Here is a 13,792-nt window from a genome sequence, read left to right as displayed (position 1 = left end):
TAAATTTTGAATTTCATACTTAAGTATCATAATTTAATCCTCCAATTAAAATTGTGGTGTTACACAAACAGTTCGAAAACAACCATATTACATGCTCTCAATCCCCCGTGCTATACAAAAATAAGTTGCAGCAATCTTTATTTTTTTTTATAGCAGTCAACTTTGATCGCATAGTGTTGTTAAGTTGATTCCCGAAAATGCTTTGGATTTGTCTACTTCGAAATCAAGGCACGCTAACCTCAGCACATATGAGATTTCGTACTTACCTCTTAGTCTGCAGCTCACAATGTCACTCCATGACAGTCTTGGTTGCATGGCAAGCCTCCAAAACTTCCTTCCATACCCTCCTCGATTAATCACACCCAAAGAAAAGTAATCTCGACTCTCTTGCTCCCGCAAACAGATGTTGCAGGTTCCCTCGAAGCATAAGGCAAAAGAGATTACTCGCTCCTTAATAGATAACCTATAGCCATCCATGCAACAACCAGAATGCCACACAAGTCTATCCCAAAAGATTCTCTCCCTTCCCCTAATCTCCTTCCAAATATTTTTTCTTAAATATTTATTTTACTTAACATTCCATGCGTATTCAAATATAAATATAATACATGATTTTGCACGAACGAAACAACTTTACTAGTTAAAGGGATGATTGTTATCCCTAAAGATCTTGGATTCGAACACCAAAAACTATCAAAATATTTAAGCATTCATTGTCAAATGATTAAAAAAAATTAGAATAAATAGTATCACTTGTAATAGCTCTAGATTAATCAGAAAATGTATACATAATATGATTTTTAAACATATAAAGAACTTATCGTTCAGATTGTTGTTATACTATTCCAACGACAATCTAAAATATAAATAAACAACCGACATATTGTGTTTAATGAGATGAGATTCAAAAATATTGTTTAGAATATATATATTAATGACATAATTTTTTGTATAAATTAGAACGGATAATAAAATAAAAAATTATTATAAAAAATTAATGTTAAGTCTCATCACTTCTAAACACTATAAAAAACAAATTTACCAAATTAACCTACCTTTTTTAAACGTTTCAGTACATACAATCCTTAGTTTCCTAAATCAACCGGTTCCCAAATAATCCTGTCCCAATTTTTCATTCATGATGAACAAATAAAAACTGAACCATCAAGATTATGCAGACTAATATCTAGCGTCGCAGTTGTTTACAATCAAATAAAGGATATTTGACAGTAAAATATTTGAGTTATACATATCAGCAAATCTGGGGCTGATTGATATCAGCATATTCCACATAAATTCAACTTTTTATATATAAAAGAAAACCGAAATTCCATACCATGTTGCTGTTTGAAAATCATATTGGACCAGCAAGAAATCCACTTGCATTTCAACTTCTTTGTTAGACTGCTTACCGTTATTATATGCTTTCATACGTGTTCTCTGCCCTACGTAAAGTATAAGCACAATTCTTTTTTTCTCAAACATAAACAAAAAGAAAAACAAATAACAAAAATTTAAATAAATAAATGGAAAACATACTAGTATGAGGAGTATGTTAACTTGCATTATAAGGATCCGTTGATTATAACTTATTATTATAGAGACGATCCTCTCAGTAAAGTTTATTCCATTCACAATGTCGGCTTCAAACCTCTTTAAAGAATATTAAATTTTATCTTATTAAACTAACTGATTGTATATTGCTCGGTGCCCATTTTAAAACTCCAACATAACAGAAGTCAGATTATTTTTCTCCATGATTACTTAATTTAGCTCAATCAAATGCACAAGATTGACATAAAAGTTCTAAAACTCTGAAAAGGTAGTTTTAAATACTTGCCTATCGTCTTCTGCTATCAAAACAAGGTAGAGAGGATCTTGCCAAGCAAGCTTGAAGAGTTCCTTGACTATGTAGGCACATGTGGTAATGCTGAAAAGTTGGTCAAAAGGAAATATTAATATTTTAACTGAAAACAAAAATGAATTTTTACTTTTTTTATGTTAAAAAAATTCCCATTCTGAAATTGGAAAACATTGTTTCTGTTATAGGGAACTGTAGCCTTAAGTTTTAGCTTGTACTGAGAAGTGGGAAAGAAAAGAAAGTATATATACCTGCCAAAACATATGAGTAGGACTATCCAGCAAATTGCAGTCATCGAATTTGATTCTTTGTAGGCAACCCAAACCTACAATTTATTTGCCAACAAAAAAACTAACATTCAAGACAAGTTAAAAACAAGCATCCACAGTGTGTAGCTCATGTGTTTGCATTTCAAACTTACCGATAGAGCAACAACATTTATGTAGAAATCAATTAGTGTAGCTTTCATCCACCTGCAAACAATTTAGCAATTTGTTTAGGCTTTCCAGAAAGATGAGCAACTCTTACAAAGCGAAAAGCAATTGGAAAGGAAGGTGTTGTGTTTGAGGCTAAGAATTTAGAAGAAATTTAGGGATTTCAGAAATAGAGAGGTTTAGGTACAGAAAACATGCATTCATTCATCAGATAATTCCTAAGAAATTTGGTACAAATTATATATAAACAGGTACCAACTGTCAGAACAGCAAATCTAACAAAATAACAGCCTCTAAGCTGACTCATCCTCCAAATCTTTACCCTGATATTATTCTAACAGACTCAAGCCCAAATAACTAGGTCCACCTGCATATTAAATTGGACGAAGTCCAATAGGCCCACTAATCCTTCACCCGCCTATACCCCAACCTTAACCTCATTACCCATCTCCTGTATCACTTCACTCCTAATTCCCTCAGATAATTTATCAATCCCTAGCCCCCTTTGAATCCCTAAATCCATTCGATCTTCCCCCAATTTCTTCTGATCCTCCCCCAAATTCTATTGCAACCCTAATTCTTCTCTTCGATTTCCCCCCAAATCAATACCTTCAATCCCTAACTCTCCTTCAATCGTGACAATACCCTCTCCATCAGTCGATCATTGTCCCCAAGGATCAAAATCAGGAAACTGCATCTTCAATACTGTAGCATCTTCCCAAGTGGCATCTGTTGGTGCCATGTTCGTCCAGTGGATAAGAAATTGATCAACAGCCTGATTGTGTCTTTTTACCACTCTTCGATTCAAAACCATGGCTGGGTAAACTTTCAGCTGACCGTCTGAGGCAACCTCCGGAGGATTTATCGAGGTAAACGTCTGTTTCCCTATTTTTTTCTTAAGTAAACTGACATGAAACACCGGATGCAACCTCGATTCTGGTGGCAACTCAAGTTTATACGCAACTTGACCTATTCTCTACTGTATTTTTTAAGGACCAAAAAACCAAGTAGCCATTTTCAGATTCTTCCTTAATGCAAGAGATGTCTGTCTGTATGGTTGAAGTTTCAGGTAAACCTCATCTCCCACCTGAAATTCCCTGTCAGTGCGATTTTTATCTACCATTTGTTTCATTCTATTGCTTGCTTTGAGTAGTTGCTCTCTTAGGAATATATTCAATTGATTCCTGTGTTGCATCATGCTCTGTACTGTATCCACCCTTGACTCTCCTGACCAGTGTAAATTAGGGGGTTTATACCCATATAATGTCTCAAATGGGGTCATCTGTAAAACTGTGTGGTAATTTGTGTTATACCAGAACTCAGCTTGTGGTAGAAACTTTGACCATGAACTTGGCTTTAGAAAACACATACACCTTAGATACTGCTCCAAACACTGATTGAGTCTTTTAGTCTGACCATCTGTTTCTGGATGATAGGCAGTACTAAAATAGGTTGTTGTCCCCAGTTGGTTAAGTAATTCTTGCCAAAATAAACTGGTGAAAGACTTATCTCTGTCAGAAATTGCACCTTTAGGTGGACCATGCAATTTATAAACCTGATCAAGATACAATTTAGCAACCTCCACCACTGTGTAGGGATGAGATAAAGGTAAAAATGAGCATATTTAGTAAATTTATCAATCACTACCAGGATATAATTGTACTTTATTGAAGGTGGTAACCCTTCAATAAAGTCCATTGTTATCACTTCCCAAGCATTATTTGGAACTGGAATAGGTTGTAACAGTCCAGGCTTAGGAATAGGCTCTACTTTAGTCCTCTGACAAATGTCACACTGCTTAATATGATCTTGAGTCAGAATTTTCATTCTTGGCCAGAAAAAATAAGACTTAATTCTCTGGTATGTAGCTTGAATACCTGAGTGTCCTCCTTGTGGGGAATCATGTAGAGCCACAATTATCTTCTGTCTAAGGTCTCCTGTGCCTCCAACATAAATCCTCTTCCTAAAATATAAAACTCCTTTAGTTAATTTCCAATCCTCCATACTGTCTGGTTGAAGAATCAGACTAGGAATTTTTTCTAGAGCTATGACATCAGCTTCATAACTCTTTTCAATGTCATGTACCCAAGTAGGAGTTATAAGTGTGACCCCCATCTGTAAAAACTCACCAGAATCAATCTGTTGCCTAGAGAGTGTATCTGCCACCTTATTAGATTTACCCTTCCTGTACTGAATGGTATAATCAAGCCCAAGCAACTTTGTAAGTCTTTTCTTCTGTATAGCTGTAGTTAATTTCTGTTCTAGGAGATGTTTTAATGGTTCATGATTTGTTTTAATCACAAAAGACCCACTTTCCAAATAATGCCTCCAATAAGATATTGCCATCAAGATAGCTAAATATTCCTTTTAATAAATATACAGATCTGCATGCTTAGGACCCAAAGCCCTACTCAAGTAAGCTATAGGTCTGCCTGCCTGAGATAAAACAGCCCCAATTCCCTTTGAACTAGCATCAGTCTCTAAAAAAAATTTGTTCAAAATTTGGCAAAGCCAATACTGGAGCTTCACACATAACAGCTTTTAATTTTTCAAAAGCTACTTTGGCCTTTGTGGACCACTGAAATCCTTCTTTTTTCAGCTGTCAAGGGTTTACTCAATTCTCCATACCCTTTTATAAATTTCCTATAATACCCTGTGAGACCCAAGAACCCTCTCAAAGCTTTTAGGTTCTTAGGTAAAGGCCATTGTTGCATAGCCTTAATTTTAGCAGGGTCAGTTGCCACTCCTTTAGCTGAAATAAGATGCCCTAAATAGTCCACTTGCTGCTGCCCAAAAAAACATTTACTCTTCTTGGCATATAACTTGTTCTTCAACAAAATCTTTAATACAACCCTCAAATGCTGTTTGTGTTCTGCCATACTAGCACTGTAAACCAGAATATCATCAAAGAATACCAGAACAAACTTCCTTAAATAAGGTCCAAACAGATCATTCATCAAAGCTTGAAAAGTGGCTGGAGCATTAGTAAGTCCAAAAGGCATGACCTTAAATTCATAATGCCCTTGATGAGTTCTAAAAGCAGTCTTATGAATATCCTCATCTTTTATCCTGATTTGCCAATAACCAGACCTCAAATCAATCTTTGAAAAGAAACTAGCACCATGTAGTTCATCTAATAAGTCTTCTACTATAGGAATAGGAAACTTATTCTTAACTGTAGCAGAATTAAGTTGTCCATAGTCTACACAGAATCTCTAAGTCCCATCCTTCTTTTTAATAAGCAAACAATGAGAAGCAAAAGGGCTTTTACTTACTTGTATGATAGAAGAGGATAACATCTCAGCAATCTGCTTTTCCACTTCAGTCTTATGATGATAAGCAAATCTATAAGGTCTCAAATTGACTGGTTGTGTTCCTTGTTTCAAAACAATAGCATGATCATGTTTTCTCCTAGGAGGCATCCTTTTTGGTTCTTCAAACACTTCAGTAAACTCTGCCAATAAATCTTACAAGGGTAGGGGAATTAAACTGTCTTGTACTTCACATTTAGCAAATAAATTTCTCCAGCCAATTCAGTATCTTTTTCCATCAATTTCTGAAATTTTTCACCTGTTATGGGTCTGATTAGTGGTAATTTTTTAGTACCTCTAATCACAACAGTCTTGCCATCCTTCTCAAAACTAATGGTTTTTGCCTTAAAATCCATCAATATAGGGCTAAATTCCTCCATCCAGTCCACCCCCAATACCATGTCACTGCCTCCCAAAGACAATACCCTGAAATCATGCTGAAATTCATAACCTTGCATCTTCCAACTCACCTTATTGCTTCTGGCATTACTGAACAATTTTTCCCCATTAGCTACTATAATAACCAGTGGTTGAGTATTGACTACCTCTACTCCTTCTTTAACCCACTTAGGAGTCACAAAACTATGAGTGATGCCACTGTCAATCAGCACATTAATAGGTTTGCCTCTGATTGAACCTTGAATTCTCAAAGTAGTATGCCCCACATTCCCTGTAATAGAATTAATAGAGATTTCCAAGGCTTCCTTTGCTAGTTCTGCCTCTTCCCCAGGTTCTCCTTCACTCAACTCATGTTCAACCCCTTCCTCTGTTTCCTCTATGCAATTTAACTGTCTATCCTTGCACTGGTGCCCAGGAGTAAACTTGTCCCCACATTTGAAACACAAATTATGTGCTCTCCTATATTCCACCAAAGTTTACTTTGTAATGATGTTAGGAGAAATTGTCTTGGGTAGAAAACCTTTATTTCCACTGTTTTGTTGCCCACTTGAAGGAGTGTAAGAAAAAAATTTGTTAGAAGATTTATACTTCTTCCCTTCAATTTCATTAGTTAATTCATACAATTTTGCTTGTCTGTAGGCTTCAGATAATTTCTTGGGCTCTAACACCTTCACTTTATGTTTTAATTCTTCCTTGAGACCACTGATGAAACTGGAAACAAAGTAATCCTCCCCCAAATGCATATTCTGTTGCAGTAAGTAAGGTCTTAACTCCGCAAACCTTTCTTGGTATTCCTCTACACTCCCCTTCTGCATCAACTTATTAAATTCTTCAATAATATCTGAATAATTTCTATCACAAAACTGATGACACAAATCAACCTCAAACTAATGCCAAATTACTCTATGCTTCTGCATAATATATCCATCAAACCATGTCTCCGCTTTTCCCATTAAATACATTGCAGCCACATCCACTTTTTGTTCTTCAGGAACTCCCAAAAGATTAAAATATTTTTTGCATTCTCTAACCCATCCTCTGGGATTACTGCCATCAAACAACTGTAGTTCTAATTTAGGTCGAGGTAGATTATACCCTGAACTCCCAAATAAACCCTTACTGTCTACTTTAACCTCACTCGAACTGCCCATAATATTTTCCTCTTACAATTTCTGATTAAAAGGTAAAGGGCCAGAAAACCCCACAGGTTTAGAAGCTAATATCCTTGATTCATTAGGTTTAAAAATATACTTCTCATGCTCACTAAGAACCGTAACTAAGCATGGTTGCTTACCCTCACCTTTGTTTTGCTGTGCAGCTGCTAGTGGTTGACTCCGGACTGACTGAGGTGAGTCTTTTTCCTCAGCTGCCTGATTGACCTGCTGTAGGATTCTCTGCAAATAACCCCTGTTTTCAGTCATTCCTTCTTCCAAAGTTTGTAACCTTCCTTCCAGCTCTGCCTTCTGCTCCACCCACCAAGATGGTAAGGTCTCATCCTTCACTTCTACTGCTTGTTCTGGTACCTCGATGGTTCCAGTCTTATGCATTTTTCTTTTTCCCAACTTGAAAAATAATTTTGGATCACAAAACTCAGCTCTGATTACCAATTTGTTGTGTTTTAGGCTAAGAATTTAGAATAAATTTAGGGATTTTAGAAATAGAGAGATTTAGATACAAAAAACGTGCATTCATTCATCAGATAATTCTTAAGAAATTTGGTACAAATTATATATAAACAGGTACCAGCTGTCAGAACAGCAAATCTAACAAAATAACTGCCTCTAAGCTGACTCATCCTCCAAATCTTTACCCTGATATTATTCTAACAGACTCAAGCCCAATTAACTTGGTCCACCTGCATATTAAATTGGACGAAGTCCAATAGGCCCACTAATCCTTCACCCGCCTATACCCCAGCCTTAATCTCGTTACCCATCTCCTGTATCACTTCACTCCTAATTCCCTCAGATAATTTATCAATCCCTAGCCCCCTTTGAATCCCTAAATCCATTCGATCTTCCCCCAATTTCTTCTAATCCTCCCCCAAATTCTTCTGTTGCAACCCTAATTCTTCTCTTCGATTTCCCCCCAAATCAATACCTTCAATCCCTAACTCTCCTTCAATCGTGACAGAAGGATAAAGATTGTTCATTTTCTTTGTATTTTCTGTTTATAATGAGCACGCCCATGCATTTTGCAGACATCGTTGTTCAAACTCGGGATTTTTAGGGAGAATAACACTTTCTTCAACCATTAAAGTCGCTTGATGGGTACAATTTATATTACTTGAATATTTATCTATGAAGTTTTCATCTTAAGACAATATAGAAGTTCAATTTATTTAAGGGGAAGATATATAAAGGTAGGTAGAATTTTACCAAAACCTCAAAAAGAGAGATGGTCTCCCCCAACAAATCCTAAGGCTTTTAGTACCCTTTTGAAAAGTTGAACTATCAATCACAATAACAAACTGATTGGTAATATATGAAGAGAACTGAGTAAAAGCTAAATGTGAAGCCTATTGCAAAACAATGTGGGATTGGAATAGGGTTTGTTGTTTTCTTTTGATCAAGAGTTTACTGGCTGGTGAAGGCTTCCTCTGGGTGGCTTGGGTTAGGGAGTATGTCATGAAGGAGGAGGATTTTTGGACTGTTATCTGCAAGCCACATTACAGCTGGATATTAAGGAAATTGCTTAAGCTTAGGAGTGAGGCAGGCTCATTGTTTGCCAATGTGTTGGATTGGAATATGGTTAGAGTTGGTTGGATCTGGGAGAGAATTCGGGTTAGGACAGAGAAGGTTCAGTGGGAAAGTCTTCTATGGTTTCCTCTACATATTCCAAGGATGTCTATTTCAGATGGGAATGGCCTCGGATGGGATATGTTGTCTGTGTGGTGTGGGGCTTGAAGGTAGAAACCATTTCTTTGGTGAATGTCCTTTCACTCATGAGGTTTGGAGCAGGATTCTCCAGGCGTGCAGGTTAACTGGAGGATTGATGTGTTAGGAGGAAACTCTAGCTGGAGCTGTTGGTAATCTTACATGGAAGTCTCTTATTGTTTCTATTTTAAAGTTGGTTTGGGCTAGTTTTTTGTATTTTATTTGGGAGGAGCATAACCTCGGGATTTTAGGGGGGCCTCTCGACTAGTTGTGGATACTTTTGAATGCATTAGGATGACAGTTTGTGCTAAATTGCAAGGGTGTGATATTAATAGGCTTGATAGAGCAAATATGCAGCTTTGTTTAGAATGGGGAATTTTTTTTATGTTTCTATGCTGATGGAGTGGGTGTGAGTTTTCTTTGTTAGGGGGTCCTGTGTTGGTTGGCTTTTGTACAGCTTTGCTGTTGCTTTTAGATGTTATATGAAAGAATATGACTTATCCACAAAAAAAAAATACAATGTGGGACAAATAGTTTAATTTCTTCCTTGACATTCATGGTAGGTAACGTTACAGCAAATCAACTTTCTACAACAAAACTAGGGAGAATTTGGCATGGTAGAATGCACAATGATCACAGTTGAATATCATAAACTAAGTTGGAGTTAACTTGATATCATATCAGAAGCATCCATATATTAACTGTATATTCGCACTCGAGTCTATCCATAAATTGCTATTAATTACAAGTTAGAAAGTTCAATTTGCTATGATTATATCCATAAAAGAAGTTAACACAGAAGATAAGCATTTATTTAATAGCCATTATATGTATCAAATATTCATACCACTCGAGAAACTTTAAAAGATGCTGCTGCAAGATCTACAGAGAATATGGTACCTCAAAGAAAGCAACAGTAAGAACCTCAATGCCTAGTCTGTAGTATGAATATGACCCCATTTTCTTCAAAAGCATTATATTCGTTGATAAATTACTCCAAACTAAGAGCAGTAAAAATGTTTGGAAAAAAAAAGGGGTTAAAAACTTACGGAGCTAGTAGCTCTTTGCCAAAAGGTGAACCATCAGTTAAGAGAGTATAGATCAAAGTTCCCAACATCAAGCAACCCAAAACACTGAACAGGATTCTTGCAATCACAACAGAGGAGTGCTTCCCCTTTGTTTTTGTATCATTCCTAGACAAAGAATTTCAAAAGCATTAGAACTATTACTCATTCGATTCATCAACCAACTAAAAACTGTCATTATTAACCAAGGTGGACATGGAAAAATAGAAGCAACATGCCAATCATTTTTGACATGTGAAATATGATGAGTTAACTAATCATTTCGACATTTATGCAATTTGACAAAGATAGAACCCATATCAGCACATCCATGTCAAAAGATATTAATCCAAGAATATAACTATGTTTTGTCACTGAGTACAGATCAATAGACCGATAATTTGAAAAGGGTAATATAACATATCAGAAGAGCACATTAACATGTCATAGGAAACTTGACAGATAATTTTCTAGTATTAGACTTGGAGTTTAGGTCCTTACTTGCTCATTTCGTGCAATAGAACATGATAAATGGGATTTTCCAAAGATTCTTCAGGAGATAACTTGAGAAATTGAATAATAATGTAGCCAGATGTTGTAATACTGGGAAAAAAGAGAGGTAGAAAAACAAATTGCATCAAATGATCAATAGGCCAAGAAAAGAAATAAATAATGTTAAAGATCAACAAATAACTGCTTCCAATATAGCTGTCCAAAGACTATTATTTTCCAGAGTAATATAAGAAGCTTTATTTTTTTTCAATTGAAATATACAATGGTATGATTAAGACCAAATAAGCAATTAAATCCATTTCTCCTCCTTTAATATGCACATAATGAATCCCCTTGAATCATTTTTTCTTTAACTTTATTTACCATTTATCTTCATTCCCTTTCTAGCTTAGACCGTAAAGATGATGTTAGAACGCATTTGATATAACATCAACTTACATTTGAAACAACTAATGGAAGTCTATGTGTTAACCAATTTTTTGAAACAACAAATGAATCATACTGAAGTGTAAAATTAAGATAGAAAGATTGAACATACCTGCCAAAACATATAAGCATAATTACCCAAAGTGTAGCAGTAATCAAACTTGATTCTTTGTAGGAAACCCAAACCTGATGAGTTATAAAAATCAATAAAGCAATTTTTTCTTCTCTCCAATAGAAATTTAATTAAAAAAAAAAACTCTCCCATTTTTTGAAGAACGGAACTACAATTAATCTTCTTCTTCTATACGAACAAAAAGTATTAGATTATGTCCAATAGAAATTTAATTAAAAAAAACTATCCCATTTTTTGAAGAACGGAACTACAATTAATCTTCTTCTATACCAACAATAAGTATTAGATTATGGGTAACATAAGCAACACAATTAAAACACAGACAGATATAAAAGCACCAAAGTTCTACATATATACATGGGAAATCCGATATCATACAGTAAAACATATGACTTGTAGAATCCTCAAACATGAGAGGGTCTGGGGTCGGGTGCATATATCATACCTTAAAACTATTATTTCCCCGTTAACCTCTCAAAATTATAAATGTTTCACCAAATCTAAAGCGTAAACAATAGCTGACAGTCCTTGTAGTACAATTGATCATTTCTCACGAAATGGCAAAATGTAATGTATAACTTTAAATTTTCTTTGTGGTTAGAAAAAAAATATATAGATATATATATTAAATATCACGACCCGAACTTTGTTTGATACAACCGAAGTTCGTGGTATGACCGTTTGGTGAAGAATTATTTTGGGATGAAAAATGGGGTCTGATGCGGGTACTCGTGCGACTGGTACTCGTATATGTGCCTAGGGTTTTATTAAGTGATGATCTTCTTGTAAAATTTTCAACTTCAATGGAATTTCTATCATCTACCTATAGTTTTTTTTTATTTAAAATATTCATTTCTTAATTTACTGTTTCTAACAATTATATTATCTAACTCTCTAAAAATATAGATTACATATATATTATTAGGGAACACAATTGAGCTTTTCAACTTCGTGTATGCTTTGATTGAACGTTCATTATAAAATGATTGAGAGTATTGAAAACAAATACTATTTTTTAATCACCTTAACTTAATCAAAAGAAACAAAAATCTTCGTATCCTTAACTGATATTTGTGTATGTACGTAAACATAGGCATAAAATCTTTGACTTAATTGATAATATTAAGTTAAGCCACACTAACTTAATTGAAAATTTATTAAAACAAGTATTTTTCATAAAAAAATGTTATATGTTTGTGTCTTTAATTTTTTTTTTCATATCTTACAAAAAATAATTTAACTACTCTTTAAATAAAACGCCTCTATTAATAAATTTTATTAAAAAAACTTAATATAAAAACAAGTCTAAACAGTACCTTTTTTCATTTTCGGTGATTATTTTTTTTGTTAAAATAGGTTATTAACGTTTATTCTGTTACAATTTAAAGATCGAACATTCAACATCTGTACAAACAATCATCCAATGAATATATGACACAAGATCTGATTATTAATTTATTTTAAAAAATTAAAATCCTTAATTTTCTAAACAACTAAATCCATAAATTCTATAAAAAAAAATTACTAAAATTCCTAATCCCAAAACTTAATTTTTACCTTTGGTTCATACCCGTCAACTCTACTTTTAAAATTACTTAAATGTTTAAAAAATATATAACAAGATATAAATTTTAAGAATAATTACGTGTTTCTTCATTTCTTTCTTTTCTCAAAGCTACCTACTCTTTTTTTCGCTTTTCCAGTTTTAGTATAGGATTAATAATTTAAGGAATCAATAAAGACTACTATTTTTAATATTTTGATTTTTTTTTCTTTTGACATTAAACAAACAGTTAAATATTTGTTAATCAACTGCGTCATCTACACAAATAAAATATGAAAATTACTATGGTGAGATGAAATAGATATAAATCACTAATTTAGTTTGAGAAGTATCTAACAAAGTTGATGTTCTAAATCATTAATAAGAAATTTCAAGTTGAAGAAGAGGGTAGAGAGTGCACATACAGCGATAGGCACAATATTGATGTAGAAATCAACCAAAGTTGCAGCCATCCACCTACAAGATCATCGTCAATACATGAAAAAGGAACCCATGAAACTTCTATGATAATGAAAACCCAGAAATCTTAAGCTATACAACCTAATTCTAAAGAGGAAAGAGAGAGAGAGAGAGAGAGAGATTACGGGGTAAGGATTTCCCAGCGGAAAGGAAGGCCGTCGATGAAGATGGTGTAAATGAGAGTGGCTATCATCAAGCAGCATAACACAAAGAAGAGAGCTCTTAAGCCATTCACTAAAAGATAAGACGCCATTGCTACTTGCTTTCTCATCGAAATCCAATTAGTTGATGAATGGATTTTTTGTTTTTGAGAATCAAATATATGGCGGGGAAAGAGACCACGTCATCGCCAAAGCGGCATCCAACTTCTTTTGAATTGATGGCGGGCATTGAAACCACGTCATCGCCAAAGTGGCCGTCCAACTTCTTAGGATTTCGCTTTAAAATTCTTTGAAAACCTTCTTCTACGTTTAAAACATATATTAGTAGGCATCAATCAAATTATCTCCGTAATTAAAAAGTAATTGTTGTTGTTTATATGGGTAAGAGGTTTAAGCATCAGAATAATTAAACGTTTATTGTCATAGTTAAAAAGATTTAGAATATATATTATTTTATAATCAATTTATTTTAATCAAATATATATATATATTAATAGCATAAATTATACGTTTAATACCTAATTTATTATTTTTGGACAATTTTAATACTTAAATTTTTATTTTTTTTAAATTTATGTCTAACGTTTAGAT

General features: G+C 34.1%; 1 protein-coding gene across 2 annotated transcripts; it reads right to left on the bottom strand.

Moving 5' to 3' along the window:
* Positions 1 to 1,157: 1,157 nt before the first annotated feature.
* LOC120115363 lies at positions 1,158 to 13,316 on the bottom strand. Of its 2 annotated transcripts, none has more exons than XM_039136091.1 (9): positions 13,166 to 13,316; positions 12,986 to 13,037; positions 10,997 to 11,070; positions 10,447 to 10,548; positions 9,931 to 10,074; positions 2,283 to 2,334; positions 2,113 to 2,186; positions 1,841 to 1,930; positions 1,158 to 1,445 (listed from the first exon to the last, which is right to left on the bottom strand). In XM_039136091.1, exons 1-9 carry the CDS (start codon positions 13,309 to 13,311, stop codon positions 1,418 to 1,420), a joined length of 762 nt encoding a protein of 253 aa, XP_038992022.1. In that variant the 5' UTR covers positions 13,312 to 13,316; the 3' UTR covers positions 1,158 to 1,417. The 2 variants fall into 2 exon arrangements, with proteins under 2 accessions (XP_038992022.1, XP_038992023.1); XM_039136092.1 differs by having other exon boundaries at positions 1,158 to 1,440.
* Between the last annotated feature and the right edge of the window lie 476 nt (positions 13,317 to 13,792).

Source organism: Hibiscus syriacus, unplaced genomic scaffold, assembly GCF_006381635.1.
Source record: "Hibiscus syriacus cultivar Baekdansim isolate YM2019G1 unplaced genomic scaffold, ASM638163v2 tig00110263_pilon, whole genome shotgun sequence".
NCBI lineage: Eukaryota > Viridiplantae > Streptophyta > Magnoliopsida > Malvales > Malvaceae > Hibiscus > Hibiscus syriacus.
The sequence above is the reverse complement of the archived record's forward strand: the minus strand, read 5'-3'. Positions and strand labels throughout refer to the sequence as shown.